This window comes from Nelusetta ayraudi, unplaced genomic scaffold, assembly GCF_046127955.1.
Source record: "Nelusetta ayraudi isolate G7.1 ecotype Tasmania unplaced genomic scaffold, CSIRO-AGI_Nayr_v1 ptg000050l, whole genome shotgun sequence".
NCBI classification, from domain to species: Eukaryota; Metazoa; Chordata; class Actinopteri; order Tetraodontiformes; family Monacanthidae; genus Nelusetta; species Nelusetta ayraudi.
In genome coordinates, this window is record NW_027466100.1 from 1,832,726 (window position 1) to 1,859,804 (window position 27,079).

Here is a 27,079-nt window from a genome sequence, read left to right on the forward strand (position 1 = left end):
GCTGTTTTTCCTTTTGCCACCGCCATGCTTGTTTTGGTGCATCGTCGCATATCAATGAACATTGCATGCACGACTGCACCATCAATCTGCGGCATCATTGTTTTCTGTTGTTTTTCTAAATTTCAGACATTTTGTGCATATTAAGACATTTTTAGCTTGCAAAATATTTCAGAAAAGTAATGGAATCGTTACTTGGTAAAGTAATTATGACATTATTACCAGTTTTGCCAGATTAATCCCATTGCATTACTCTGTTGCTAAAAAAGTATTACAGTAGTGGATTACTTAGTAATAGATTACTCGCCACCACTGCAGCAGTGCGACTAATTACTGCGCCACTTGCATGTTATACATTCAAGTTGTAGCGGAGAAGGTCTGTACTGCCTCACCACGAAAGTGTTGCAGTCTATGGGACGGGATGGAAAATAAAATCCCAGACTGCGACAAAAACACACACGCACACACACACACACTTGCTATTGTATCACAAAGAAACACCTCAAACACACACACACACACACACAGGATTTGTTTGTTGGAAAGGTCTAGAGACAACACTTGAGGAAAGACACCACTGAGCTGTATGAATAAATATACAAGGCTTCCATTTCTGCAGCTATCATTAAATCTGTGGGAAGGCTCGCCCAATAACACGGCCACTGGTTTCCATTTCATTTTTCCCCGTTAATCATCATGACATTTCATTATATTGCTGCATTTTAAGCAGGAAACTTTCAGTGATTACTTTTCCACCGTTAATCCTTGTTTTGTTTTTTTAGTTTGCGGTGAAGCTGCACTGCTGCATCAGACGTACAAGGGACAGGATGTCTGCCGCAGCCTTTTTCAGTTTGCTGGGCTTTTTTAGCCATCAGACACTCGACCTCCGGGGGGGGGGGGGGATGTCAGAGAGAGACGGCGGAAACGAGACAGCCAGTGACCTGCGTGAACACATTTGGCAAACCTTAATACGTGCTGTGCGGCAACCTATCCATCTACCCCTATCCGTCTAAAAAGGAAAACCTCGCCGATGTTTGAAGCCACCCTCCGACTTCCTTCCGAGAGAAGAGTGTCGCAGAGCAGATGTCGGCTTCCTTCAGGTTACAAAAAGGCACGAGTTCAAAACGCCGACGTCTTCGACGGTACGTCTGTGTGCGCCCGCGGCGTCAGTGACTCGCACTTGTGCAGTGGCAGCGTGAACGTTGAAAGCATACGCACAGCTGTCGGGGACCCGCACCCGCGCCGCGCATCGGAGTGACATCTTCACTTCCCGTCCTCGTCAGTGGCCAGATTTTCATCATCATCATCAGCGCGTCACTCAAATGATCGCAGCTGCCAAGACGAGTAAAGACAATTTTTTTTTTTTTAAGGATTCAAAAGGAAATACAGCATCATCAGAAAGTGTCAGCGGCGCAGCAACCTCTCGGATGAGAAAACTTCCACTGCTGCTTCCCTCCGAGAGAGAAGCTTCTGCTGAGCTTTCCAGGCGGAGAAAACACTTCCTTTGACAAATCCAGAGTGTTTCTAGAGTTTGACTGTGTGTGTGTGTGTGTGTGTGTGTGTGTGTGTGTGTGTGTGTGTGTGTGTGCGTGTGTGTGCGTGTGTGTGTGCATGTGCGTGCATGCGTGGGGAGATTAGGGCTTGATTGAATGAATGAGTGAGTCTCACGTCAAGGCATTACTGCAGGCTGACCATCTGCTCTGCCGTGACACAAACAAAAAGGGCACGTGGCCGTGCTCTCTGCCTTAGGGACACACACACACACACACACACACACACACACACACACACACACACACACACACACTAACATCTTCACTGAGCAGACCTCTCTTGCCCCCTACAGCTGATCTTTGCTCTTTGCTTTCCAGGCGTGCGCGCTCTTGGGGACAACTTGATATTGGCAGCCACCTGTTACAGCGACGACGTGACACAGTGTTGACAACTTATTGGATAGCGAGGCGCTAAATGGGGGAACTCGGGCGTCTGACATGTGCAAAAACCCCAGATCAGTTTCAGATACATTCAGAGAAACACATTTCTAGGGCAATGATTGTACTAGTTTGATTACTATTGTTATTATTGGTTATTCTCAATATGTCAATTTATCTATTAAGTCTGCACCAGTCATGGGAAGTAATGGAGCACAAACACTTTGTTACTGTACTGTAGGTTTTTCAGGTATTGGACTTCAGTTGACTAGTTATTTGTCTGATGACTTTTTACTTTTACTTCCTACATTTGTATACAAATATCTGCACTTTCTACTTCTTGCAGTTGGGAAAACATGCTCATTACATTTGTGTTTAAAAGCGTTTAAAAGAGGAAAGATTCTGTTCAGAGTAATTAACTTATTATTCCAGTTCTAGTTGTTGTTGCTTGAAGTGGAGCTGTTTGAACTATGTTCTATATATTTTGATATATATATATTTTAGAGGCAGATTATTTAAGTTTTCAGTACAGAGAAAAAAATATATAGAAAATAACTGTGGTTCTGGTTATTAAAAGTGTCAACATCAAATAATGACTCACTGATCAGAACTATTAGTGATTACAGTTTGGTTGTGCTGCAGTTGAAAAAAGAAATAAAGCTATTATTGTATTTAGGAAACCAAACCTTTTACATTTTTGCTAAATGATTAATGAATGGAATCATTTTTTTATTTCAATAATTCTGAATGTACTTAATGTACTTTTACTTGAGTCAAGGGGTTGACTCAGTACCTTTACTACTACCAGAGTTTTTTGTTTTGTTTTGTTTTGTTTTTTTACACAAGTATCCATACTTTTACTTCAGTACAGAATGTGAATACTTTTGCCACCTCTGCTGTACACTATGATTTGGTTACTTGCAGTTATATTTTGCACAAAGCGAAGGACGTTAAGCAGACCACCCTGTGTTTTCACTCTGTTGTTGGTTACGTCCCACTCCCGAGAGACACATCTGGCGCTTTGGCTCTGCAGTGCTCCACTCACTGTGTCTGCCGCTGAGCGTGACATAAAAGGTGTTTCTGTATTTCTCTGCACTGACAACAGCTGTCCGCCGGAGCCCGGAACCAGGCAAGTAAAACTGTTAAGATGCAAGTCACCGTCACATTCCTTCTGGTGGGAAGCTGCTGGAGTCAGCAAATGATTCTCTGCAGTTTCAAGCAGCAAAAAAAATAAAATAAAAAAAAGTCCCTCTCCCTTGAGAGCCAGTGATCTGATATTTCAAAGGCTGACAAACACAGCTTTGTATCTTCGACTCTGCTGCACGATAAAGTTAACGCTAGTTTGTGATCAGATAAATATTATATTATAATTATATTATTATCAACGTTTCATACAAATGCTATTTCATTTGCAATTTAACAGTGTGTGTTAGTAATAATCATGGCAAACAAAACAAAAGGTGCCACAAATAAAAGGGAGGGGGCGGGGGGGGGGGGGGGGGGGACAAAATCTGGAGGGTGATAAACGCAGAAAAGCTGTTGGAGTTTTATGTCGGTCTGAGGAGGAGACAAGAGAGACATTGTGTTCCTTGTTCTTGGCTCGACTCCGGTGTGAGAAAAGTAAAAATGGCTGTAATTGTTTGCCGCTACGTGCGAACACTCAGACGGAGCGGATGACTTGTTTTGCATGGTGCACACCGCCACTGATGCACTGCTCATTGAGTTCACACAGCACACGGTGGTGAGTAAGACCCGCGTACTATAAAAAGACAGACGCACACTTACCCCTTTCAACTGCTGAGCTCCGGTGATGTGCTGAAAGACTCTGTCAATCTCCTGCTCGATGCGCCGGGCCCAGTGCATTATCCTGCGGATAGACATCACAACGCTGTCACAACACAGACAGACGGCACACAGAGCAGCACTTTGGGCACTGCGGCTAACCTCAGTCCACAAGTCTCTGGTGTCGCTGGAGGGAACACCTCGTTTCGGCACCGTTTTCATAAACGTCTTGGCGAAATCAATAAAATTTTATCTTGCTGCCACTGATTACACTTTTCACTGAAAAACAGACTTTTTTTTTTTTTTGGATGATGAAGGGGAGGAAGAGCTGCCATAAGTCAGGCAGAGACGCATGAATTATTGAAAGATAAGTGTCCCGCTATGCTGTAACCATATCAGCGGTGCTCATATATATGCTCCACTGAAAACAGGGGCAATAAACATATCTTAGCTTGTTTTTTATAAATAAAATATACTGTGATGACTGGGTTTCATTTGAATGTTTTGTTTTTTGTATGACCGTAAAATGTGGTGTACACAAACAGTGACAGTTTGAGAAAATAAAATGTATGTTACATTGCATTATAATGACGCATTACAATCATACTATCATGGGTTTGCTTGTTTGTTTTGTTCATTTGCAGTGTACTGGCTTGGACTATGGCTTTCACTATACACTATGTGATGCATGAAAAGAAAACATGGAATATTTTTAGGTTTTATATTTGCTACTTTTCTTCATTTTTTGTCAGATTCTCTAAAGACTTTGGGTTGTTCAATTGATAGACCCCTTTTCTTCAAATAAAAAATTACTTCAAAATCAATTAACTTCATATGTATATTATTGGCATCACGTTAACAATCACAAATAGGTCATTTCCTCTACTGACATCACTTTTTAAAATGTATTGCCAGACATACTTCCATTAAATCAGCAACAAAACGCGGCTATTTTTTAATCCAAATGTGCCTTGCAATAACATTAAAACACCATCGCTGAAAGTAAAACCACATTATCTGATGTGGCAGGTATGACAGCCTCACTGACACCACTTGAAAAAGCCTGCAAGTATAAAGGAAATTTTGTTTACTCCTAAAATAAATCCAGCTTTTAGATGTTGGAGAATTATTTATAAGAGAACAAGCAGAGTGTGCTTCATTATGGACTCAGTGGGATTCACACCTAGACTGATGATGGTTATTAATGTATTCACAAACAGAGGAAGCCACATAAACATTTGTTTAATGCTCCAAGGTGGAATATTTAGAGGAATTCATTGCCACTAAATAGAATATAAAATACATGTGGATGCTTTTATTTACATTAAGTCACTGAAAATTCTGTTGTAATCGGCAAGCAAGCAAACATAATATCTTGCAAAATTAAATTTACAGTGGCCCTGAACATGACTGTGCCTTGAGTTTAGTCATTTGACCCTGAGATCACAGCTTGCATAAGAGAAAAGTGAAATAAAGTATTCACACTGCGGTGAGACAGAGAAGTAAAACTGTTAAGATGCAGGTCAGGCAGCTGAACAGTCAGACGAAACTAACTCAATATGAATGCCACTGAAGCCGAGAGAAGCTGCTGGACTCGGCTGATCGTTCATTCAGTGAACCTTTATTATTTGAGTCCGTTTATACAGCATTAGTTAAAAAAATAAATAAATAAGCTGAATGGCACAGTGTTGCATTTTCTGATTAAACTGGTTCTGTATGGTAGATACCAGATAGATAGATAGATAGATAGATAGATAGATAGATAGATAGATAGATATTCTAATAATCTCCAAGAGAAATTCACATTAAAAATCTATCAATCTTATTAATAGTTAATAGTTGTAGTTCCCTTACAGGAGGATGGTCTGCTAGACTGATCTTAGGCAGTTGAACTTCAACATAGACATCCTCCACTTGTATTTGTGTCTAAAGCTGCAAATTACAGACCTCTTTCCTGGCTGAAAGCAGTTCCAGTTGCTGTTACCAGAGAGTGTCAATGGTCCTCTCCAGAAACAAAAAATAGCCCCCCAAAAAACCGCATACACATTTGAAGTTGTCTGACGAGTTAAAAAGGCCATATCAAACATTTTTTAGCAAAGGATGGCTCCAAACACCATGTATGTCGACATCAACATGGAAATTACACCCACGGATTGCGAAACCATCGTCAGCCAATGCTGCACAGGCACACCAGCACGTGTGTTTCCAACATTTTATTGCTCTGCAGCCCACGCACACAGCGCGAGTGCTCATACAGATTTAACAAGAAAGTGTGGATGCGCTTCCTCCACTTGCAAGAAAAAAAACAAAAACATTGCAGGTTGCTAATGCTGACGCTGAACAATTAGCCATTAAAGGATCCACTGGCCAGAAGCAAGCCCTTAAGCATGGCAAGAAATCATCTAATATTAATATAGGACTTTGCTTGTTGACCAAAATAGATTAACTGGCGGGATGAATGGGCTCTTTAGACAAATGTATACATGAAAATCAAAAACAAGCACAAAAGGAAGCGAAACATGAATTGGCGTCACTGGCTGCACGTCTAGTCATCAGAGCCGTCTTTTGGTAAAGCATAATACAATATGTGGCACAGCACTGAGTATCAGATCAGTGCGTCTTCTCGCACAATGTGCTCTCATCGTAAACAGCTGCATAATCCCATCACAGACTGTAATCTCAAAGCTGCATCCTGCAGCACAACAGCTCCAGCATTTTATCTTGAAGGAATCAGTGCCATGAGGTCATGTCACAGGGAGCAAAGTCGACTTAACCATACAGAAACATTTCTGCAACAACACAGAACCCTTTAATGAGAGATAAACCACTTAGGCTGTGTTCAGACTGCAGGCGAATGTGATTCAAATCAGAATCCTTCTCAAATCCGAAACTGTTTTTAGCCAAATGGGATCTGGCTCTGTTCAGACTGGGCCACATTATTGACCCATCTGACAGGTTGCTGTAGCAACGACGTCGGGGTGGAGGCGTCGCCCAGTGTGTGTAGTGTGTGACGTCATATAATTGCAACAGAGGCACTTGTTGCGATACATGCCCTGGAGCTTGGCTTGAATGGAGTCACAGTCAAAAGCCATCGGTGTGTTTAAATTAGTTCAGACTGAGACGCATGTGTCCAAATGCCATTTGAAACGACCTCCCGAGGGTGGTTTCAATTTTTTGCAAAAATCGGATTTCATGTGATTTGTGACTGTTCAGACTACATAAGAGCCATCCGGTTTCAATCTGGATGGGCTAAAAATATTTGTTTTTAAACTTAAGTGACCTATAAAGGTTCAAATGGAAACTGTCCAAAGGAAGACTAAAGAGTCATTTTGGTTACAAGGCAGTTTTGCCTTTACTATAAAAATTCTTAATGCGTAGAAGTACAATAAGTTTACACTAGCACAGACAGCGCAGCAAGGGATCCATGTTAGAGATGCTGTGTGCTTGTAATGTTTTGAGACACAACATAGATTACGCTAATGCCATTTTTATAAAATACCAGAGAATTCACCATCTTTATAGTCAACTTTTGTCAGTAAAACATCAATCAGCTCAGCAGGGGGTGGTAGAGTGTCCACCCAGAGACTGGACAGTTGTGGGTTCGATCCTTGGCCGGGTCATAGTGAAGACTATTAAAATGGTACCACTGTCTCCCTATTGGCCACTCAGTTTTTGTGTTTGGAATTGGGGCGGGTAAGATTCCCTCAATGATCCTGAGCACAGCTCTGCTGCAGCTCACCGCTTCCTTGGGGGATGTTTAAATGTGTTAGATAGAATTTGTCATCCTTTGGGATGTGACAATTAGTTGGATTTTAACTTGAGCATCTGTTTTTTCAGCCATAGGACAAAGAATGGAAAGGACTTTGAGAATTCAAAACAAAATATGATTGCAGAAGTGGTCGCATTTGAACGTTTAAAAAAGACTACATGAAAAGGAAGTCTGCAAACTTGCGAATGTCAAAAAACTATAAGAGGACACGCAATTCAAAAAACACTCTGTGGATAATTTGGTTGGACAATGCCCAGGGAAGTCAAGAAAATAGTGGTAGAGTATAGTGCAGGAATTGCACTGGGGCGTGTGATGAGAAGAGCTGCACTCTTAAAATCACTGTAGAATTCTACATTTATTTGTGGAACTTTGGGCTGACACTGAAAGAGGAGTATTCCAGATAGTGGCACTTGGCTTGGTGGCTCGCCTCAGTCACAGACACACTTCCAAATCAAGCTCCAGATTCTCTGCTTTGAAGGTTGCATGGGCGGTCCAAGAACTGAAGTGGAATTCCATATGACAGAGGTCTTAAATGCAAATCCTACAAGACTATGTAGAGGAAAACCCTCAACTCACTGTGGGAAATCATGTCTCTCCTTCCTCCCTGCTGCGGTCAACTAGCAAACCTTTCCTTTTTTTCCAAAATCAATGCAATCAATAACTGCTTTGCCTATACGGCAGCATGTATGTTGTGCTATTCAACAATCTTCTTGTCGCTGATTGTATCGTGTGAATAACTGACGCTCGCTGTGTGACTGTTGCACACAGAACTGCAGGGCAGCTTGAAGAGAATGAGTCAGTGCGGCTGAAAGAAAACTTTCACGTCTCTGTGCTCCATTATGACCAGGAATACGGGACAGCAGAAGAAAAAAAAAACCCTTATCGCTCTGACAACTCTCTGGCAACAGAACAGCCGAACAGCGGGGAGCGCTCGTGCCTCTTCTCCGTTACCTGCTAAACTCAAACACCCCTGGGGACGACCCGACAAGAAGAGAGAGAGACGGAGGCAGTTCATGATGTGACCCACATTCACTCACGGCAACGAGCGCCAGAGGTTGAGCGGGTGGAGCAGCAGAGTGATGGGTGGAGCACCAGCAGGGGATAGAGGAGGCATCTGCAGCTCCAAGCTCTGGCTGGTGATACATCACTGTCTGCACTGCAGCATCCATTCATCCGTCACCATACCATTCATCCAGCGCCCGCAGTTTCATAAAGATTACATCCAAAATGGGGAAGCCACGCGTGCGGTTTGTGGGGAAACGTGACGGCATCTCGTCTGATCCAGTGGGTCTCCTGGCAGCGGGCTCCCGCAGATGGCTCCATCAGCAAAGACTGGGCGCCGATATTTTTGTTTCGCTTCAGCGGCCCAGATTTTCCCTCCGTGCAGCCTGGAGACGTGAATCCAGTCTGTTGAATACTGCAAGATGAAGTGTTGGAAATTGCACATCTGCTGGGATACATTTTTTATCACGGCATCTATCCAGCACACGCTTACAACTTAATAACCTGCAAGCATCATCACATTCCCACCGGCTTCTCTCAAATAGTTTTGTTTTTGCGTCTCGTAAAATGCCGGCGTCTGTGTAGCATGTCAGGAAAGAAAAGTGCTCTCGTCTTATCACGACCAACATATGTCAACATGATGATGTTAGGGTTTTTTTTTTTGATCTGCCTTCATTTACCACGTGTCTATCATTTTCTCTTACATCTTTTCTATTGCCTTTCTTTTTCATGTTAAATTACTGGAGAATCAATGGAGACATTTAACTATCCATGCAACTGTTATGTTCCACACAGGAAAAGAATTCCAGCCAAGAGATGCCGATTGTTGCCAAGGACTCCAATGGAAAAATACATCAGACAAAAAAACAAAAAAAACAACACCATCTCCGTGCTTCCCATGTGCCGTTAAGATGCAGCAACGATGTTCTGGTTAATCTGAAGCGCTCAGTTATCTCTCACTGCTGATTACGGATCAATTTTATTTATATCATTAATGAAATCACTCCCCTCAAACATCGCGGTCACTCTCATATACAAATAATACAGCAGGAGCTGCATTTGGGCCCAAATTTCACTCGCTGCTCTGTATTTGTGTTTGGTGTTGGTAGATTATCGTTTGGATTTTGGTCTGTTGGTCAAACAAAACGTGTCCACTGGGCTTTGAGAACTAGTGGGCTTTCGCTTATTCTTGGCTCCGTACCACCATCGAGCACACAGAGGCTCGCAAACATTGGAGCCGCGAGCGCCAAGATAAACTGATTTTAGTAATCCTTGTTTGGCGACAGCAGACAGCAAACAAAGTCTGGTGTCTGTCTGTCTGTCTGTCTGTCTGTCTGTCTGTCTGTCTGTCTATTTAGATATATAGATAAATAGAAGTCGACAACAAGCGAGACTCGGTCAGGAGAGACTGAGGTGAAAAGAGCTTAGCAGGATGAATGTTCACGGCGGCAGTATTAATTCTCAGTTGGAATGAGAGGGCTTTCTTCAGCACAGTAATTCTGTTTCATTTCACTTACATGAGGAGACCTGGGGCAGAGGGCCATGTAGCTGCTTCAGAACACTCAGCACAAAAATAAAGACACAAGGGGGAGGAGGACAAGGAGGAGGAGACTATCGAGGCAATACCCGTTGCAGAAATAATTCAATTCGTCATAAAAACACACACACAGGCACACAGGCGTGCGCCGCCCCGATTTATGGATTCGGCTTCTGCATGTAAATAGAGGCTGGCTGGGCTCTGCAGTTGTGAGCGGCCGGGCGGACCGCACTCTGTGCCCTGAAGATGAGAGGACCATCTGGCCCATCCCTCCCTCTAGAGCGGCCTGATTGCTGAGCCCTGGAGGTGGGCCCAGATAACTGGAGTCTCCAGTTAAGTCCCAGCTGTACTGTGCAGGAGCAGGTTAGAGGTTAGGAATTAAGAACTAAGCACGGGATTGATTTGAACTGAGACGGCTCTCGTGTCATCTCCGATTCAACAATGCAACAACTTGAGCGGCAGCACAACAATGCGTGCGGTCCCAGTGTCGCTGAGTTTTTTTTTTCCCCTTTCAACAGCAGCTGCACAAGTGGCAGTGGTGGAACACTGGAAGAGCAGGGCTAAGTTTTTGCTCGCCTTTTCCAACCATTTTCTCAACCAATCTCGGTTTTATTCTTCACAACCAGTTGATTGACAAGTCAAAGTTGGACGCGTCATTCAACCCGACGTGCGCTGAAAGCACAGAAAGGCGGGGGGGGGAAACACCAGGAGCAAGACGTGGAACAAGGCTGGGCTGAACTTGCCGCCGCGTCCACGGCCTCGTTTGGCGATTGCAATCGCTGCATTCCATCCAGACGTAGCACAACAAGCAAGTGGTCTGCGCCAACCAACGCGTGATGCTAAACACATTTCAACCTTCATGAAATCAAACAATTATCTTTATGTGTGTGTTTTTTTTTGTTTGTTTTTCCATCTTCAAGTTCTATCGAATGCCAAAGCTGGAAAGAAACACAAAAACATGATCATCATGACGGCTTGCAGTGTTATTCCCAGTCATTGAGTGGACTGGCTCCTTGGAGACTAGTGAGCTTTAAATACCCAGCAATATTTTTTATTTTTTTACATTGATGTAATCGCCAACACCGCCACTAAATTATATAACGGCAGAAATATACTGTGAAACTGGAGCAGGATACCCGAAGTCCATAAGAGCCAAAGGGGGCCAAAAACCTCAAAGTTGTCTCCCGCACAAGGCCCCCCCACCCCCACCCCCACCGACCCCCCGCTGCCACTTACGTGTACTGCTGCGGGAACGTCAGACCCGCGGCTCCGGGCCACGATGCGCCGCCGAGAATCAAGATGATCTGGATGGACACCAAGCAGACGGCGCTGCGAGATCTTCCGCCTATCGCCATTTTCCATCAAACGGCTCCTCGCCTCGCGGGCTCTCGGGCGCGTGAATCGGAGCGTTTCCGGACGCCTCCGGCGCGGCGAACGTGTGGACGGTCCGTGTGGCTCTCAAGTCGCGCCCCCCCTCCCCTTCCTTCCCTTCACCAGCACCCGGTTACGGCTTCATGCTCGCCCGTCTGCCGTCAAGTGGAGCCGGCCGCCGTGGAGGCATCGCGGTGGGACGGTGGGACGGTGGGAGATGCTCTGATGCAGCTGCCGAGACACCGCAGAGTCTCTCCTCCTTCTGCTGCTGCTGCTGCTGCTCCCACATACACTAGTGACGACCGCACCAACACCACAGAGCCGGCGCGTGCACGACGTCTCTCTCTCTCTCTCTCTCTCTCTCTCTCTCCCTCTCTCCCTCTCTCTCTCCCGCCGTGCGTGCGTGCGTGCGTGCAGGCAGAGAGGCGCGTTCACGCTCACCAGGCAACAGCGAGAGCCGGAGAGGAATCTGGTTTGGGTTTTTATTTATCTCCGCGGGGCCACGTGGGATTTGTCATCGACATAGATTTTTTTTCTTCTTCTTCTTCTTCTTCTTCCTTTTCTTTTTCACGCAAGCTTCTCAAGCCGCTGCCTCTCTTGCAGGGCAAGAAGCGAGGAGGCGCGGCAGCAGCTGCACGAAGCCGCGAGAGGCTCCCAGGATGCAGGGGTAGGGGTGGGGGGGGGGGGACCCAGCAGGAGAATGCAGTGGAGGGGCTTCTGCATCACGTAGGCTAATGGTGTTAAGTGACGCACCGCTTTACCCATCAAACACGCACCTCTTGCACTGGATTCTGAGGTTCATCGACATCGCTCAGGTTTCATTGGAGCTGGAATTTCCAGTGATACATTAAAACACACTGCTCAGACTGAATAGGAGCAAGGAGGGAAATCTGAGATCAGCCCATCCTGCTGTTTTTAAATTCTAATATGGCATGATGACTTATGTTTCCATTCACACCTGAGCCCCCAACGCCACTAGAAAACATGTTCATTTGCCACATTTAAGCACGCTTGGCAGGACAAGGGCTCTGCTTTTAAAAGAAACCGCACACACATTACAACATTAATTTTCTGACGATCTCTTGCGCTGCTGTGCGCCTCTGCGGAGGAGCTTCAGTGTGGAGCTGCTGGTGCAGCAGCACTTGGGCGGCAGCCAAGAGCCCTTTTGCATCTCCTTCTGTGCAAAATACTTCCAGGTTCAATTTAACAGAACAGAACAACATTAGACCCCTGCTGAATTTGTCAGCGAGGCAGCGTGACTGCAAATGTAGCGTCAGTCGCACGGAAGTGAGCGAGAGCGTGTCCCTGATTGCAAGAAAATGAGAAAAACCCCACCATTTGTTTGCAAAACCGGTCAAGGCAGGCAACCTCCCTGGAGGTACAACAAGTCCCTGGGTAATGCCAGCGTTCACACCCAAGATCAAAATACAGCAATTTTAGTTTCTTAAAGTCCCATATTATGCAAAATGCACTTTAGGGCGGTTTTCTATCAATAATATGCATCCCCGGCCCGTCTACAATCCCACCTGGTATGAAAAAAGTCCGTCCTCGACCGTCTTTAGCTTTTCCTTCTTTCGAAAATGTGTGCAGGGACTTAGTGGGACTCATGACTGAAGGATTTAGGGTTGATGGGTTGTTGTTTTTTTTTGCCTTTCTTTTCAACAACAATAAATGGATGACTAATAGGGTTCCATGCATGGTGTCGGCTTTTGGTTACAGATTAGATTTTCATCACAGGAACAATCATTGAAACGGAGGCGAGAGGGCAACTAGAAATTCACCCGTTGCGTCCGAGGCCCTGAACGCCGAGAGGAAATCATTCCAAATGTGATAAATGAAGCTATTTTAGGTGAAAAACTAGGTTGCCATTGGACACAAAAACAGAGATACCTTCCTCTTTGATATGCTGTCAGCTACCTACCCTGTGTTTGGCCCAGAATAGGATGCCTGCAGAGCTCTGCTTGTTAGTGCCAGTCCGTACCTTTGCACATGTGAATATAAGAATGTTTAACAAACAACAACTTGGGGGGGGGGGTTGTGATTCCACCTATAGAGTGCGTCTACCATTACAGCAGGAAGAGTTTACAGCAGCAAATATTGAAGGGTCTCAGTGCAATCACGATGCAAAAGATCTAAAGTTAAGCTCCTTATTTATTTATTTATTTATTTTACAGTAAATATATATACACATTTATACATATATATTATCTGAAGCTTTTTGTCAAGCACTTTGTGTTGCATTTTATGTACGAAAGGTGATTTGATTTGCTATGCTGCATCGCTCTGGTAGTGCTGAAGACAGGCTGACAAAGAGAGTGCATGTAGTGAGAGAGTGCAAAAATTAATTTCCAGCCCCCCTACTCAAGTGTTCTTGACTGTGACCTTATTCTGACCTTGGGCTATAATTTGCAGTCACCTACTTTGATACTGACCTCCAATTGAGGGAAAGGGAGTCTCAAGGGACCTGCAGTGTCTAAAAAAAAATAATTACTACACTAAGAAAGAGGTTCTTGGAGACAGAGTTGCTTCATTCAATCAATGCACAGAGTCGGCAGCACTGCATTATGGGAGAGGACAGAGGAGACTGTGGATAAACAAACCCCCCTATCTGGCTTGGTAGGGGCTCTCTGTCTTCAGTCCTCTTTCCTTCATATCTCTAACAGACCTGCAGACTCCTTAGATTTGGTCACCAAGGTAACCTGAATACAGCACTGTTGTGCTGTTTCCATCCGGACTAAAAAAGTGAAGGATTTTTTTTAAAGTGGTGCATGTGCATGCAAATCTTAACCTAACCAATGCAAGGACGGGAGTCTCGCTGAACTGCAGAAATGCTTCTGCTACAAAAGAAATGCTGAGCTTTTGAAAAACATTGACTGGAGAAACTAGGGGGAAACTTATTGCTACCACCGTACCATCTCTCCCTTGCAGCTTTCACTCCACTCACCCCAACAGGATGACTTCACCTCCTCTCGGCCCCTGTGGGAGGAAGGATGTGGGTTCAGCAGCTCCTATTTGTCTCCCAGACTGCCCATGTGCTAATACAGCTGTCGTGTCCTGAGGAGAGAGAAGACTAATTACTGACTGCTCACTCTTCCTGCCAGCATCCCTCAGAGAGCCTGACGCTGTTAATTGGACGGCAACTCCATGGGGGAGGGTGAGCTGTTGATGAGACTGACCTTTACCTCATGAAAACTGCATTATATGTCAAAAGATATTTCCAACGGCGCTCCTCTCCATGCGGCGCTCCTTTCCATGCGGCACTCTTTCACAGGGCCGTTGTTCACCAGTGTTGCCGTGTAATCTATTATTAAGTAATCCACTCAAACTACTTTTTTAGTGACTGAGTAATGTAACGGGATTACATGTGGCAAAACTGGTCATTATATCACAATTACTTTATCAAGTAATGATTCCATTACTTTTCTGAAATGTTTTGCGGGCTAAAAATATTTTGTTATCCACAAAATGTCTGAAATTCAGAAAAAGCAACTGAAAACAATGATGTCGCAGATTGATCATGTCATTGATATGCGACGATGCACCAAAACAAGCATGGCGGCGGCAAAAGGAAAAAACAGCGATTGTGTTTGCAGCTGGAAATACAAACATTATGTTGAGTTCATCTCGTCTAAATCAAAGAATATTGTGGTTCGTTGTCCGTTATGTGCAGGAAACAAGATGTTCTCAACTGTTACTCTATCTTTTTTTTTCAACCAAGTAATTAGTAATTAGTAATTGATTACTTATGAAATAAAGTAGTTAAAAAGTAATTGGATTACTTTTTAAAGGAGTAATCAGCAGTTGGACTACTTTTATGGAGCAATCCCAACCAAACTGTTGTTCACAACAGTCAGTTTCACTGTGTCTGGCAATACAACTTAAAAATATATTTATTTCCCCCCCCCATTTCTTTTGGTCACTGTACACATGACCTGCACACCTGCCTGATTACAGAGGCAGATGAAAATTCCTTTCAGTCTAGAACAGCTCAGTGCACTGAAAATGCTACATCCTCCCTTAAAACTAACATTTTTGGATTGGTTGTACTCTGTTTTCTAAAATGTTATTTTATATTGCAAGCCTTTGAATTACTGTGGTCGACAAACATTGTTTTAAATGTGCTATATTAATCAAAAGTGACTTGAGTTATTTGAGTCTTTACTGTCAGAAGTATTTTCTCTTTGTCTTGGTCACATGAGAAAAAAGGACTAATTTTAGGAAAAGTTTTGACTTTGTCTTGCAGCATAAAAGCCCTCAGTCCATCCGGAAGTCCTCAAAGCATTCTATTCAACAAACAAAGTGACAAGCAAGTGGACAACTGTGCTGTGATCCAGTCATTGCGAAAGGCAACCTTAGCTGTGGTATTATTTTTATATTTATGTTGCGTTTCGATAAAAAAAAAAAAAAAAAAGTGTGTCGTAGGAACACTTTTATAAGTATCCTGTCAGAAAATGTTGCCCCAGATTCAGAAAAAACTGAAGCTGTCAACATTCTAGCAATCAGGGGACCATCAGCAACACGATCACACTGTTTCTATTTCACTGACTGCCAGAGAAGGCACTGCAACACCATCATCTATGGCCAAAATGAAATATATACACCTGGTTTACTTTGGGGTACGATGCAAGTCAGTCTCAGTCATTCACCACATAAACTTAAATGTTGTCAGTGCCAGGAATGATTTTGTGTACTTTGTCACTATTTATAACTGCTGAAAAAAGAAATAATTCATCTATATTTGGTCATTAATGTAGCATTTGTACATCTCACTCATTCATGTCTGCTGGAATCAAACAGATGGGATGTTCAGATGTCATATGCTCTGGGCTCCAGGCGGTAGAGGAGTTCTGCTACGGAGTCAGTGATGTGCACATATTCTTCATACGTCATCAAGCACTCATTTCTATTGTGGACAGAAAATATACTGACACAGACATATAGATTCCCATTTTAGTTTATTAAATAAAGTAAATCTTTTGATTCTAAAATCAAGCTAAATCTAAAAAGTGCCATTTACAAGAATCTTCATCATGTGCTTAGTAATGATAGTAATTACAGTTTTCCTTTCTGATGTAAAACACTCAGCACTCGCCAGTGGCGATCTATGCTGACTGTGCTGTTGAAATGCTAAGTAATGCCTGCTTACTGTGTCTATATCCTGAGAATCATGGAGAATCACTCGTACCAAAGGCTACATGCTCACTTTGGCTTGTGGTAAATGTAGTATTTTTTTTTTCTTTGGTAATCTCTGCAAATTATTCAAGTTCAATACTCCGATCATCCGCGTAATGTGTTTCTGAGAGGATTAAAAATGAAAGACTTGTCTAAGCCTCGTCAGGACGCGCAGGAACGCTGGCGAGAGCCGGGATGAGCCGCTCAAACACGCGGATGCCTTTCAGGAAGACTTGCTCGTTCAGGAACTCGTTGTGGTCGTGCAGCAGGATGGGCGTCTGGTTCATCGGGGAAAAGCCAATGGCAGGGATGCCCACCTAGAGGACAACCAGTGAAACAACCTTTTGACCTTCTGCAGTGCTGGAAGCAATGCAAAAGCTTGTGACGCCGCTTCACGGAGACATTGCATATTCATATCTGTGCAAATACTCACGGCTCGGATGAAACGGCTATCTGTGGCAGCCGGAAAGATTTCCTTTTCCAGAATCACGTTCCTGCAGGGAAGATATTCAGATGAATCTTAAGCTGTGTGCAGTCACACAGCGGCTTTATGCTGCTGTCTCTGAAGATTTCTCTACCCTTGGATTGATGATAATGCCCTTATCGTCATACTAAAACCCCGATTCATACAATAATATGGGTAAAACCTGCTTTGCACAATAAATCACAAAATCAAAAGAAGTTTCAAAATCAAAAGGACAGGAAGTGCTGTGTGAACATTTACAACTTAGGTGTAAAATCTACATTGATGATATTATTATCATTATTATTATTATTAGCAGTAGTAGTCGTATTATTATTATTCATCATCAATAATAATAATAATAATAATAATAATCATCATCATCATCATCATCATCATCAAAAACAATAACAATAATAATCATCATCATCATCATCGTACTTGAATTACATCTAATTTGTAATGCACTTTCCATCACAGGACCTCAAAGTGCAACAGATGAATAAAACCAAGTTAAAAGTATGGTATACAGATACAAATATATGCACTGCACATCAACAGTCAAAGGCTTTTTGAATAAAAAGTTTTAATGCCAACTTTAAAAGACATTGTGTTGGCAAAATCAGCAAATAGAAAAATAAATCACAATATTAATATTATTATGATTGACGGTGTGACACAGCGCGTGCAGCGCACTCACATCTCTCTGCAGGCTTGGCTGAAGGCCCCCCACCAAGGATCGCTCTGCTCCGTCGACGTGATATTCTGGTTCATATGTTTCTGCAATGGACGGCAGCTCGTTTAGCCTCAAGCCAAAGGAGGAATAACGTTTCGAGCGGCGCCACGTTCGCACACCTGAGCAAATTCGTAAGTGATGTCCTCCCCTGCTTCTTTGCACCACTCTTTGATCTGCCGTTCAAACTCCTGGCGAAGGTTAGAAACGACAAAGGAGTGAACGTGAGTTCGACGGCCAAGGTGACCTTGGACGCCGGCGGCCTGCTGGCAAGCAAGTCAGCTGAGCAGCTGGAATCAGCCGGGCGACACACCTGTAGGTTGACTGTGGGAGGTATCCTCAGGTCAAAGCTGACGTCCATCTCCGCCGGAATGACGTTGTAGGCCACGCCTCCTTTGACCATGGTCATGTTGACGGTGGTGACGTCGCCAAGTGTGAAACACTCGCTGGTATTCAGTCTGAAATATACACGCAGGGGGATTTACAACTGTGGCTGTGTTAGCAAAAAGATTCATTTATGACTCTTTTCAACAGTGAAAACTGCCACTGCTTGGATGAAACTAGCCGCTGCTGCAGCGTCCACATCAAACTGCACTCATTTAAAGCTCGCCGTCCTCTCTGCTGCTGTTGTTGTTGTTTCTCTCTTTCATCACAACTTAACATATTTTCCAGCTCCACAGTCTTTTGACTCAAAGTCAGTCAAATTAAGTTCACCCACAGAGATTACAGTGTGTGTGTTTCATCTAAATGCTGACGTTTTCTGTGAGCAGTATGAGTAAATAAATACATCTGAGGAGGCACTGTAGAAACTGTGCCAATTTTAAAGTATACAGAATGAAAGCACAATAAAGCATGAAGAAGCAATATAATACTTTGGTATGCAACAGTCAATAAGCCAGGAAATGTTGGGCTTCCCAAAAGGAACATTTAGACAGTTCTAGTGGGAAAATAAACAGGTGACAGCTGACAGCTGATGATGCAGTATAAACTTCAGCTCGAAACCTGAAACTCATGACTGGTATTTTCTCAAATACTTTTTGAATAGGCACTAAGTTGAGTCGAGTCTTCCAGCTTTTATTCTTTAATAAGGCCCATATCACAATATCATGACTTGTTGCGCCCAAAGGGCCTCTTCAGAGTCTAAGGACCTGGAAGAACGACAAAAGACACTGAGAAATTCTGCTGCAGAGATGCTATTTAATTTTTATGGGATGCATTAGACAATTGTAGTTTGTCTATTCAATAAAAAGCAGTGCAGAGGCTCAGGTTATTAAGTCTATCCTCGGGTTATGAAGTTTATCTTTTACATAGCGTATTCATATGTATGCAGAAACACCTGTGCTCGGCTGCAAATTTAAAGCTCTAAATTTAAAAGTTGTTCACTCTCACCTTTGTTTCTCCTTCTCTCTGAAGTCCAGGAAGGAGTTGATAATTTGACGCTGAAGGGGAAAAGACAAAACTATTATTCATTCAAAGAAAGAATAAAAGAAAAAAAAGATTATTCTGCAGGGAAACTTCATAAAGCCGTGAGAGTTGGACTTGGCCACAAAACTTTTTGGAACCATCCAGCAAGCGTGGATGCTATACAGAAGAATGACGTCATTCCAGGCTGCAACGCTGCAATTCTGATTACTTTTGTCATTGCATATTTGATGGACTTAATAGTTTTAGATTATTAAACAAATGCCGATATTACACAAAGGTAACCTAAGTAAAGTAAAACATGCATTTTTTAATTATGGTTTCATTTATTAAGGAAAGAAAATATATCAAGAACTATCTGGCCCTCTGTGGAAAATTAATTGCGTGCTGAACTCAACAAGTGGTTGTCCTATTCCTGGAGGCCACAAATGTAATCAAGCAATAAAAAGTAATGACTCTTCACATTGCTATGAATACATTTTGGCCGACTCTCCTTTGCAGAATGTGCTACTGTTAAAACTTCAAGACCGAAACGAGCCCACAGTTTCATAAGATACAGTTTCTCCCTCCTGGGCTGCCGTCATTTTGTTTTATGTCGCAACACTGCAGTTATCTTTGAAAAATGTTTATTTTTTTTTATGACTCTACAGTCTTAACATGGATATTCATGGGAAGCAGCAGAGCAGTGATGTTGAAGTGGCATTGGAGGCGGCTGCAAACGAGAGGAAAAAGAAGCGCCGCACACTTGATGCAGGATCTGTCCCGACTGTGATGCCAATGTTGGGACGGCTGTCTCCACCAGGGCGTCACCGCCTCTTTGAGTCTTCACTTGGAAACTTACCAGCTTCTCAGCGGCAGTGTTCTCCACGAAACGAGAGCCATGACCAGGGCTGCCTGGACAGTGAATGGTAATCCCTGTGGAAGAGGACAACATCTTTCAGACATTTGAAAATTTAATGTGAAAAATCTTTCTGGACAAGCGTTTGCTACTCACACCAAGGATTCCTCTCGCCGTAGAAAACAGTGAAGGCCTCGCCAGGGTTGGCAAGACCTGCGTGTGACATGTCAATGATTACATAATTGAGCCACAGAAAGGGAGCATAATACGATCTCAGGATGGAAGGGTGAAACTGGGACCAGTGTCTGATTTCGCGTGCAGCCACAGGTGCAAATGTGGAATACTGTGACGATAAAGATCCTTTGACCTTTGACGCCCCCCCCCGCTCTCCCTTCTGAGCTGTATGCCCTGCATAGACTTAGCCATCCTGTCATTACATTTGTGTGGACACATATGATAAAAATGACAATTAAATATTTGTATAGTTAAATAGTTGTTTTCCCTGTGTTAGTACTTCACAGTTTGATTTGTTTTTATTTCTCTTCTTCATTTCTCCCCAAATCTAAACTAAATTGAAAATGATCAGATCTCAATTAAACTTAACTTTTTGTATTTTTCTGCTGCAGCAGCGTTACTTTCTTCCAAAAAATACTTTCACACTCACCATGGATGCAGGGGTACTTTTAATATCAAAGAGGGAAAGTTGGAGGACCTCCCTTTCTCATATTGTAATATCACTTTAAGTCAAAATGTTCCTTTTATAGTCGAGGTGCACTGTGTGGAACTCAGGCGGCCTGAGTTGCACACAGGCCTCCCTCAGATCCACTGCTCTGAAATCAGACACTCAGCATTTTCTATCTCGGTCAAAGTCAAGGAGTTTATTGAACTTCCTTTCTGAAACTGGCCCCTGATCTGCTACCATCACATACCGCTGCCTGATATTGCACTCTCAGGTAGAAATGTATGTTTTTGAATATTAATATTAATATATTATATTAAGACAAATGTCCTAAAGGAACAATCTGCACATCTGTCAAATGGAATCCTCAGCGTTCACCTCAGTAGATTAAAATGCACATTTGTTTTTCCTCTGATATGAAGTTTAAATACGAAAGTTTAAGTTAATCTGTCCCTTTGTGCCCTTTTAAGGTCATGCTCTCATTCATTAACCTTCAGGGTTTATTTATTTGTCAACTTATGGTTAGTTATTCACCTTCGTCCAGTGCGAAGCCAATGTTCAATTTCTGGAACTCTGGGTGCGTCACAAAAGTTTCCATTCCCTTGTGACCGCCAACTTCTTCATCTTAACAAAAAAAAAGAAAAGGGAAAAATATTTTTCTAAGTTATTCATATCACATTTATCAGCAGTAAGTATGTGTGTGATACCCTTCAGCAAAAAGAAATCACAATTTCTCGGAGCGTGTGAAGTGTGTTCACGCGACAAATGAGACATAAGATGACATAGCAACACCCGTCCTCACTGCTCAAATCTGTTGTCTGCTAGCAGAGTAACTTGACAGAAGCAGCTCTATGCCTGAAGCCCTGACGTCAAGTCTGGGAAGCATCTGAACTGAAGTAGCTTTTCTGTGTTCTCGCTGATCTTGTGCAACACTTACATGACCCTGCTCATGTCTGGTAGGCCACTGTGTGGACATTTGGGCTACAAAACACTGTGTCATCATTGCTGTTTAACCATCATTAGACTGCAGAGTCTTGCAGACACCATACACATTACGATACAAGTAAGTTTTCCAAAGATGAAATATCCAACTTCACTGCATGTCCACATGTATGCAGATCCTCAAAACATTTATTTTACTATGCAGTTTTACTCCTTCATTTACATCCAAATATCACATAAGGTTAAGGTTAAACCTTTTTTCAGGTTTAAATTTTTAATTCCTGACTTCAGCGGAGCAGCCTTGTGTGATTAATTATCACTAAACTGATGATTCATCATAGACAGACTAAATAAACTGCCTCCTTCTCCAGTTAAAACTGATGCATTGTTAACTCTTGCAAATATTTAGAAGAGGACAAATACAAAGTGGCCATGAGTTGGTCTCAGAGAGGGGAACAAACACTTGGCTCGGAGTGTTGTCAACCTAGGAGCAGTGTCACTGCTCAGATCTGTGTGTTCCGCAGACTTTTAAACAGAGCTGCAAGCAAACATGGTAAAGAACAGATCCTGCTCATTCTGCGTTGGTATATATATATATATACATATATACACACACACACACACACACACACACACACACACACACACACATATATATATTCATCATCAGAGGGCTGTGCAGCTGTGCAGCATCCACACCACTGTCGTGCCCGCACAAATGTCTTTATACATACATACATACATACATACATACATACATACATACATACATATATATAAAACATTTGTGCGGACACGACAGTGGTGTGGATGCTGCACAGCTCTCTGATGACTTGAACACACGTCACGAAAAAGAGAAAAGGAAGCGGACAAACTTCCTACCAGGCACAAACATGAGGTGAACGGTGCGCAACAGCTTGCGTCCCTCTGCTCTCAGTCTTCTGACTGCCTGGATGTACCTACCAAAACAAAAGAAGACAAGGCGTTTATGACCATTGTAAAAAGTGGAATCTGGACTGACAGTTAGCAGGGTGAGAGCGTTGGCAGAGCCTGACTAAAAGTGACGATCACAACAAGTAGAGAAAGACCTGGTTACTAAAAACAAGTTTCCAAGGCAGTTTAATACCCACTGTATGGTAACACATTTCATGTCCTGTGATCCCCGGGCATAAATGTTGCCCTCTGCATCTTTGAAAGCACTGAAAGCATCGTATTTCCAATGTTCCTGGAGGAGAGATTGATATCAAATCTGTTTTTTCTGTCTCGTCCGTTACAAGTGAAAACAGCATTGCGCTGTTAACGGACAAGGTTGTTTACCTGGAAAACAGGCACAACATCCGTGTGGGAGTTCAACAATATGGACTTCAAGGTCGGGTTTGAGCCTTCCCACGTCATGATGGACACAACTCTGCCAGGGCAAACCTAAACAGAGAGAACAGCAAGGCGGCACTGTAGACTGCCAATTTAAAAATCACAATGTGAAGTTTAGCTGTATTCATCTCTGCACGCACCTCAATCTTTTTGATGGGAAGGCCGAGCTCCTGCGCCATTCTGTCCAGGAACTTAAGAGCAGCGTCTGTAAATGAGCAGATTGGAGAAGATTTGGTGTGTGTGTTGCGCAGATTTATTCAGAACAATAGAAAGTTACAGCAGGATTACCAAACAAATTTAATTTGCACGCCAGCAAGTTAATCTTCATCACCTATTTGTTTTCCATCTATCATAAGTCAATGTGAGAAATGAAGCTAACACAGTCTTCTACTGGTAGAAATGTAAATGCACCAAAGCCGTATACATACACAGGCCCGGCAGCATGCAACAGTCCAAAACCAACCTGATTTAAAAAACAAACAAACAACAACAAAAAAAAAAAAAAAAAAAAAAGGAACCGGAACCCTCTCAGGTACAGTAGTTTGAGTGAGTGGGGCCAGCCTCTCTACTGACTAAACAGTCTGGACTGCCACCACATGCAATCCTATTCTGTTTGCCCAATAGGTTTTTGTTTTTATGTGCATAGGTTGGGGGAGGTGATGCACAGCCTTCTTCCAGCTGGAGGCACTTTATGTATAAAGGGCATCTAGACCTGTCATGACCAATACCATGCCATTACATCCAATGAACTACAATATATATATATATATATATATATATATATATATATATATATATATATAGGTTGTTTTTTTTTTAAATTAGAAGAAGAAGAAGAAGAAAAAAAATCTGTCTCATTGTCTTATTAATGTTTTTTTTTTTAATACACAGTTTGTCTTTGTTTTGCTGTTACTAACAGCAACCACAAACTGTTGAGCCGGGCCCGTGGCATAGGCAGTATAGGCAAATGCTAAGGGCGCCGTCCATCCAGGGGGCGCCACTAATGGGGGAAGAAAAAAAAGAAGAAGTAACTCACACTATTCTTAAAATGAGTTGTTATGTTCTCTTAAGATGAACAAATTATGCCCACAATAATTCGACGGCATAGAAAAGCCCAATAATAATAATAATAATAATAATAATAATAATAATAATAATAATGATAATGATAATGATAATGATAATCATCCTCTGCTGCCCAGGGGAGGAAAAAAAAGAAGAGGAAGAAAAACGGGACAAAGACAGAGCCATTAAGATAATGACATAACATTATTTCACAGTCCGTTGCACAACGACGTATCGTCGTTAACCTTTAGCATAAAATGCTTTGCTAGTAATCAATAAATATCTACCGTTAACAGTTTTAATGTCGAACGAATGAAGCTGTTATGGGAAAAACTAAGGTAGCTACTCCCACCTTACTTTCCATAAGGAAATGTCTAAATATTTTATCCCTTCAGCAGGTGTTATAAACTAAAATATGTTGACATTTTTTTTGATATCTGTTTAGCACATGTTTTCTTAGCTTATAAGAGTCGATCAAAATGCTCCTCCTATTCTACCATTATATTATAGTTGTAAGCCTAGCTGTATGACGTGTTACAGTTCATATTGTCTACGATGTGTTTATAGTGTTAAACTTTACATACTTATATAACTTATATACTTTGCTTTACTTATATAATTTGCGTATCAGAAAAAGTATACAAGTATACAAAGTACACATTTACAGTATAGTGAACATCATGCAAAAACCCATAAGACTTTTTGTATATATTATTTAATTTTATTTTATTCTTGAAATCGCATTATGCATCTCATCATATGTATTTGTAGACTAACGTTTCATACTATTCTTCTCTCTTCAAATGCGTTCTTGAGGTTTCTCAGTCCCAGCCCCGCAAATCTTGGCCAATTTACTGCATCAAGTGCCTCCACCTCAACAGCTCAACATGTTCATGTTCATTTCATGTTCATTTTATATTTTTTGTGTATTTCTTTCTAATTCATTCAAAACATGTTGATTGGACTATTGCTTTCTGTTAATGAAACAATTTTCAAGATAAAGTTATTAAGTTTCTTTTGAGTATGTACACCAGCAGTGTAATTTACTGCAATGCAAGGGGGGCACCACCTAAAATCTTGCCTAGGGCGCCACATCATTTGGTTCTTGGCTGTTATGAACCAAATGATTATTCAGTTAATTTGAACTATCTAGTTGTCAAACTGGATTAGTAACATTGCCTGCAGCCCTGGGCCAAGCGTTCAGTATTTATTTATGCCAATGTCATGATAACCATCCATTGAAGTACCGCTTTACTTGTTGTTTTATCTCACTGCTTTAACTGGGTACATACTTGCATCACAATGCTATTAAAATATGTGACTATGACATAAGAGAAGGGCATCACTGTGTGTAAACAACAATATAAGATGTATATATAAGGTATGCTAACGTGACAAGAGAGACATTTCCCAAAAAAAAAGGCCTTGTTTGGAGCTCAGTGTAAGGGAAAGAAGGTGTCTCACCATAGTCAGGCTCTGGGTGCACAGTTCTGAGGCGGAGATACTCTCTGAACAGACTCACTGATGGATCCTCCTTATCCGACGTCTGACCACCTCCAACAGCTGGACCGTCTTTGTCAGGAAGCATGGTCTTCGTTTGGGGATCTATTCTTCTGAGAAGACACGAAAACACCATAACGCTAGATATTAGATGACAATGTTTGCACGCCCGTAGAATCACACGTATGTGGATAGTGTGGAACCAAGAGATAATACATATTTAATCATCGTTTTATCTGGCAGATAAAAAAATAAATAAAAAAACAAAACAAACCTAATTGAAGTCAGGCAACACACCGCGAAATTAAACCGTGGATCGGATCGCTTGGGACTGACCTGCAACCCTTGGGCTGCTGTGTCGCCACCTGTTTGCACCACCTCGGCTGGAGCTCTAATGTGATTTTAGCCGGCTAGCCAAACTCCTGCCTTTGCTAACAGGTAAGTGTTCAGTCAGATACCACTCAGTGACGGGCACCGACTAGTCTGTGGCAAACTGACCCAGTCAGCTGCTCATAGACTCGCTGCCTATAGGACGAGGCGGAGCTCCGCGATTCGTTTTACGACAGGTCACCAGCCGCAATTCTGGCTTGTTTTACGTCTCCGCGAGATTAAAAAAAAAAAAAAAAAAAAAAGATATCTAATGTTTCTAAACAAAACTAAAGAATTAAACTAATATATAATAGGTGGTAGTCATAGTTGGTAATTGTAAGTGTAATTGTCTGAATCCTTTATTGCATTGTTATAAGTGTATTGGTATACGGTGGCCGACAAGTGCACACTCGCTGCAAATGGCCAGACAATGCAAACTAACAACAAACCTACTGCAGTGCAGTTGGAGTAAAACAGGGATTTGCAGATAAAATTTCGCTGGACTTGAACCAAAGACGATGTAACACAAAACTGAAAAATTCAATACAATACAGGTATGTTACACCAACATCAGAATAGCTTAGCCAATATAAATAAACACAAAACAAAGGAATGTTACATTTATAAATTATATGTTAAGTATAAGTAGCAACGTTACTCTCAGCTGCTGACATCAAACTGCAGCTTTAAGGAAGGAAGGGATGATATAACATACCAATGACAGGAATCTTCTATTTTTTTTTTTTTTTTATCTCCAGCTGGACCGTGTTTTTTAAAAAAAAATCGAGTATTTCCCCTTTATTTATCATATTACTGTTTGATAACCGAACTTTGAACTTGTTTTGCAGCGCACGTACGCTCAAGCGTCGTTTTTGCCGGTTGCACGCAACCAATTTGGTGTCGGCGGCAAGATTGTGACGTCGGCACTGCCACGTCCAGCCCTTCAAAATAAAAGTGCTGGAACAGGCCGTTGGCAAACTGTTTTGGTTTTGTTTTGTTTTTTGGCTTAAGCAGGCTGGCTCATTTTTTTAAATATTATATTTTTTGTCTTATTTATTTATAAAAACACATTTATTTTTTAATTCACCCATCTTCTATCTCCATGGCCCATCAGCATATGGCTATCAATCAACGTT

General features: G+C 42.2%; 2 protein-coding genes across 7 annotated transcripts in view; both read right to left on the reverse strand.

Annotated features, from left to right (window-relative positions):
- The window catches only part of cacna2d2b (calcium channel, voltage-dependent, alpha 2/delta subunit 2b), a 36,340-nt gene extending 21,705 nt beyond the window's left edge, over positions 1–14,635 (reverse strand). For 2 of the 3 annotated variants that reach the window (XM_076037228.1, XM_076037227.1), the window contains exons 1-2: positions 11,255–11,688; positions 3,714–3,795 (exon numbers count right to left, since the gene is read on the reverse strand). In XM_076037228.1, coding sequence (XP_075893343.1) covers positions 3,714–3,795; positions 11,255–11,373 — 201 coding nt within the window. In that variant the 5' untranslated portion in view covers positions 11,374–11,688. Of the gene's footprint in view, positions 1–3,713; positions 3,796–11,254; positions 11,689–14,333 lie in introns of those variants that run through there. The other variant, XM_076037229.1, reaches the window with a different exon arrangement.
- A 1,692-nt stretch (positions 14,636–16,327) lies between these two features.
- LOC142895899 (aminoacylase-1A-like) lies at positions 16,328–26,825 on the reverse strand. Of its 4 annotated transcripts, none has more exons than XM_076037245.1 (15): positions 26,659–26,825; positions 25,539–25,687; positions 23,150–23,214; positions 22,956–23,060; positions 22,769–22,863; positions 22,521–22,597; positions 21,231–21,320; positions 20,174–20,230; positions 20,021–20,094; positions 19,147–19,196; positions 18,071–18,215; positions 17,880–17,948; positions 17,725–17,804; positions 16,995–17,055; positions 16,328–16,878 (listed from the first exon to the last, which is right to left on the reverse strand). In XM_076037245.1, exons 2-15 carry the CDS (start codon positions 25,660–25,662, stop codon positions 16,714–16,716), a joined length of 1,257 nt encoding a protein of 418 aa, XP_075893360.1. In that variant the 5' UTR covers positions 25,663–25,687; positions 26,659–26,825; the 3' UTR covers positions 16,328–16,713. The 4 variants fall into 4 exon arrangements, with proteins under 4 accessions (XP_075893360.1, XP_075893362.1, XP_075893361.1 ...); XM_076037247.1 differs by having other exon boundaries at positions 25,539–25,684; positions 26,659–26,688; XM_076037246.1 differs by lacking the exon at positions 26,659–26,825 and adding an exon at positions 25,911–26,072 and having other exon boundaries at positions 25,539–25,684.
- Between the last annotated feature and the right edge of the window lie 254 nt (positions 26,826–27,079).

Bases quoted from the DNA above. Each gene is read 5' to 3' on its own strand.
- LOC142895899 (XM_076037245.1), bottom strand. From the start codon at position 25,662: ATGCTTCCTGACAAAGACGGTCCAGCTGTTGGAGGTGGTCAGACGTCG. The intron at 17,056-17,724 runs GTGAGTGCGCTG...TCTTCCCTGCAG, and splicing joins AGCCAAGCCTGCAGAGAGAT to GAACGTGATTCTGGAAAAGG. The intron at 16,879-16,994 runs GTGAGTATTTGC...GTTGTCCTCTAG, and splicing joins ATAGCCGTTTCATCCGAGCC to GTGGGCATCCCTGCCATTGG.